The sequence below is a fragment of the Nestor notabilis genome, unplaced genomic scaffold (genome assembly GCF_000696875.1).
Source record: "Nestor notabilis isolate BGI_N333 unplaced genomic scaffold, ASM69687v1 scaffold33655, whole genome shotgun sequence".
In the NCBI taxonomy this organism is placed as follows: Eukaryota; Metazoa; Chordata; class Aves; order Psittaciformes; family Psittacidae; genus Nestor; species Nestor notabilis.
Window position 1 is genome coordinate 8,884 of NW_009931158.1, and position 3,761 is coordinate 12,644.

A 3,761-nucleotide genomic window follows, 5' to 3' on the forward strand; every position below is an offset into this window, starting at 1 on the left:
ATGGGATATGGTTCTTATCTATTTACTTAAACCAGCTCAACTATTTGTGTTTTATTACAGGAAATTTGTTCATCATATCCAGTTCAAACTTGTTTTCTAGATGAGGACACAAAGCACTTTATCAACCCAAGCAAGTGTGTTCCTGTTCAGGACAGAGTATCGAACTCCAGGGAAGGAGCCACGTTGGATTAAACAAAAATCACCAGACAAGTCTTGTTTTCAGTATTGACCTTTATTGAGCAAGAACTGCTGTGACTTTTACATCAAACAACAAAAGGTTGCGTACTGTGCATGTCAACTAGGTTCTCCCATGAGCAAAAGTCCACCCTAAATTGCACCAGTGAGGTAAACATAATTATTTATAAGTAGCTTTTTTTTTTAAGGCTAGGAGAGTTCTGGTTCTCATGAATATTCTATGACTGTTTCTGTTTGTCCTTTTGGCTCAGTTGGTTCTTTGCATAATACATCTTAAGTCATTCCTCAGATATGTCCCTCCAACAGCTCAGGAGATTCAAAAGCTTCCTCTGCACATTTCATCTCATGCACTATTATAGTAGTATTTTTTGTAGAGCCCCAAGCTCTGTGGAGGGAGCACATCTTGAGCCTGCATGCATTCCCCCCCCCTCCCCTTTATATTGCACGAAAAAGTAAAATACTGTGTGTCTGGAGCCTCCAGGAGAGAACCCATTCTGCTTTGAAGCCGTCACTCACATGCATTTTGCAGCTGTCATATGGCTTAACCTTTTGCACCGACCCAAGCTCTTGAGTTTTGTCTAACTTAGCTATGGTTTAGTTTATTCAGCCTCTTTAATCTCTTTTACTACAGCATGTGAAGTAACTTTCTCCACTTTCTTGGTGGACACTAATTTCTCCTCAAAGCTTTCTTCATGTTCCTCTACCTTCTGAGTGACCGTCACCGACTTTGTGATGTATGTGGTTGTACTGTCCCCACCTTCACCAGTGATTTTCTCTGCTTTTTTGGTCACTACAATTTTCTCACCCTTATCATCAATCGGGCTCACATCTAGGCCATTAGTGACAACTCCCTTGTCTTCCTCCTCAACCTCCTTCTCTTTGGATTCCTCCTTTTTCTCCTCCACCTCACCATTCACTGCAATGTCTTCTTTCCTGGACTCCTTCTCTACCTCTGCACTAATCTTGGTTACCTTTGTGACAGTGACGGTCTCCTCCACCACAGCCTTCCCATCTTTGACCGGGGAGGCCGGCTTCTCCGGGGAACGCGGCTTCTCCGGAGAGGCTGGTTTCTCCGGAGAGGCTGGTTTCTCCGGAGTCGCTGGTTTCTCTGGAGAACGGGGCTTCTCCGGAGTCGCTGGTTTCTCTGGGGAGCGGGGCTTCTCCGGAGTCACCGGCTTCTCGGGGGCCACTGCCTTCTCTGGGGTCGCAGGCTTCTCTGGGGTTGCTGCCTTGTCTGGAGAGGTTACCTTTGGCGTTGCTGGCTTCTCTGGAGATGCTGCTTTCTCCTCCTCCTTGGCTGGTTTCTCAACACCTTTCTCCACCTTCTGTTCTTTTCCTGCTTCTGCAGCTGGTTCTTTCTGGGCAGCCTTGGCCGGCTCCGTTACAGGAGATTTAGGGGGGGACTTAGGGGGGGACTTAGCGGGAGGCGATTTGACCTTCTCTACCTTTGCTGCTACCTCTTCAGCTTTGCCCTTGGCCTCAGCTACCTCACCCTCTTCCTCAGCTTCCTCCCCTTCTTCCTTTTCCTCTATTTCTTCTTTTTCAGAACCTCCTTCTTCTGCTGCATCAGATTTTGCTGCTTCTTCTTCCTCCTCGGCTTCTTCTTCCTCCTTCTCTTCTTCCTCAGCTGCTTGTTCTGCAGCAGCCTTCTCTTCTTCCTCTGCAGCTGCTGCTTCTGCTTTTTCTTCCTCCTGGGCCTTGACTGCCATTTCTTCTGCAATAGCTGCTAGGGCATCTTCCATTTCAGACTTTTCATCTTCTACTTTCGTTTCTTCAATGATTTCTTCTACAAACTTGTGCTGGACCTTCAGCTTTGGTGGTTCAATTTTTGTTTTCTGAATTTTAGTGGATGCTATTGTGACTGATGGTTGCCTGTGTGTGAATACAGGTCCAGTAATGCTTCCAGAGAAGGCACTGAATCTTGTCTCTTCGCCCTCCAGTAGCTTTCTAAAGGAGAAAAAAAAATGAGCATAGAAACCAAATGTAAGGGATAGGTATTAATTGTTTCCTTCTCAGCAGGATGAAACCAGCTTGTATACGAGATATGCTAGAGCTGATCAGCATAATCCATCCCCTGCAGTCCCAGTTCAGCTTTCCTTGAATCTGCTCTTTTGCAAAATTCATATCAGCAAACAGCTTTTAGCTTGGTTTGAATGTGGCAAGTATAATACCTTCAGCTGATGCATTGAAATTCATCCTTAAGGTCAAAAGCTTCATTAGGGCATAAGTCAGTGCAGAGTACAGCAAAGTAATTAACTGCACTGGATGCATTAGGACTTCAGCAAACAGAATTTGACCCAGCCCACAGACCCAGATGTGGCTGAGACATTCAGAGCCAGTTAGAGCATATTCAAGGCCAGGTTGGACAGGGCTTGGAGCAACCTGCTCTAGTGGAAGGTGTCCTTGCCTGTGGCAGGGGGTTGGAACTGGGGGAGCTTTAAGGTCCCTTTCAACCCAAACTGGTCTGTGATTCTATGGTATGTCCTAGCTCAATAGTTTAGGCATCCATCTCTCTTGTGCACCTATGAAAGCGGAAGAGACTTCTGTTCCGCTAGCTTGGGCAGCAAACAGCTATAGAGCCTGGGGTATCTCTGTGTTTGAACACGCTGAGGAATGTAAGCAGAGCTGGAGGTGAGGTTTTTGGTTTGCTTTTCTGATATTCAAACACATGTTTTTCATCTAAGCCTGTGACCCAGAAAAATCAGCAGTTCTCTGGTGAGAGTTCTAAAGGGATGCAAGGGAGACTTAAAACAACCTGCCAGGTGATGGCAATAGCAAGCAATGTTCCTGCTCCTGATGAGAGCAGATGCCTTTAAAGGAAAGTTGAGGAAGAAAAGCAAAAGTGTTTGTGACAGACAGATGAGCGCTCTCTGCTAGAAACCATGATCAAGCAAGTGCACTGTCTCTCCCAAGCGAGAAAAGGGAGTTGAGGTGACAAGCGCCACTTGCTTGGCATATGCAAAGAAAAGGGGGATTAAAAATAAGCTTGTCTTTCGCTGCATCTTCTGCTCCTGTAAACAAGGACAGACTGCGGCACACGGTGCCACTGCACTGAGTCACACTGTCCTGTGCCCACTGAGCTCACAGGGAGCACTGGCAGGGATCTGGTCCCCAAGGAACCCAGGACTCCTCCTGCAAACACTGCTTGGGTCTGCAGAGATTTTGAGATGGTTGCAATTTAGCCAAACCCCAGTTTCACTGCATGCAGACACTTCTCCTCCATGGCAAGGTTCCCACACGAGCAGCATCTGCAGTGCTATTAATATTCCAGACATGTCCGCAGTGGTCCTACTGTACCTGTATGCAGCAATTTCAATGTCCAGGGCCATCTTGACATTGAGGAGGTCCTGGTATTCCCTCAAGTGACGTGCCATTTCCCACTTTGTTCCTCTAAGCTCATTCTCCAGCTGATGAATTGTGTCCTGCAACAGAAGACACAGAAAACCTCTTTGACACAGACATAAACCTCATGCAGAACCAGTGCAAAAGTTCTCAAAGACTTTCAGAAACTCTTTCTGCCACTTTGAGAGGTGATGGTGGGATCAGAGCAGAACCCACCCGGGTCC

At 46.7% G+C, this 3,761-nt stretch overlaps 1 protein-coding gene across 1 annotated transcript; it reads right to left on the reverse strand.

Annotated features, from left to right (window-relative positions):
- Positions 1-211: 211 nt before the first annotated feature.
- NEFM (neurofilament, medium polypeptide) lies at positions 212-3,614 on the reverse strand. The gene is made up of 2 exons (XM_010015753.1): positions 3,493-3,614; positions 212-2,142 (listed from the first exon to the last, which is right to left on the reverse strand). The coding sequence occupies exons 1-2, from the start codon at positions 3,567-3,569 to the stop codon at positions 795-797; spliced, it is 1,425 nt and encodes a 474-aa protein (XP_010014055.1). The 5' UTR covers positions 3,570-3,614; the 3' UTR covers positions 212-794.
- Positions 3,615-3,761: the final 147 nt, after the last annotated feature.

Coding starts and splice junctions, on each gene's coding strand:
- NEFM (XM_010015753.1), bottom strand. CDS start 3,569: ATGGCACGTCACTTGAGGGAATACCAGGACCTCCTCAATGTCAAGATG. Junction 2,143..3,492: donor ATTGAAATTGCTGCATACAG/GTACAGTAGGAC, acceptor TTTCTCCTTTAG/AAAGCTACTGGAGGGCGAAG.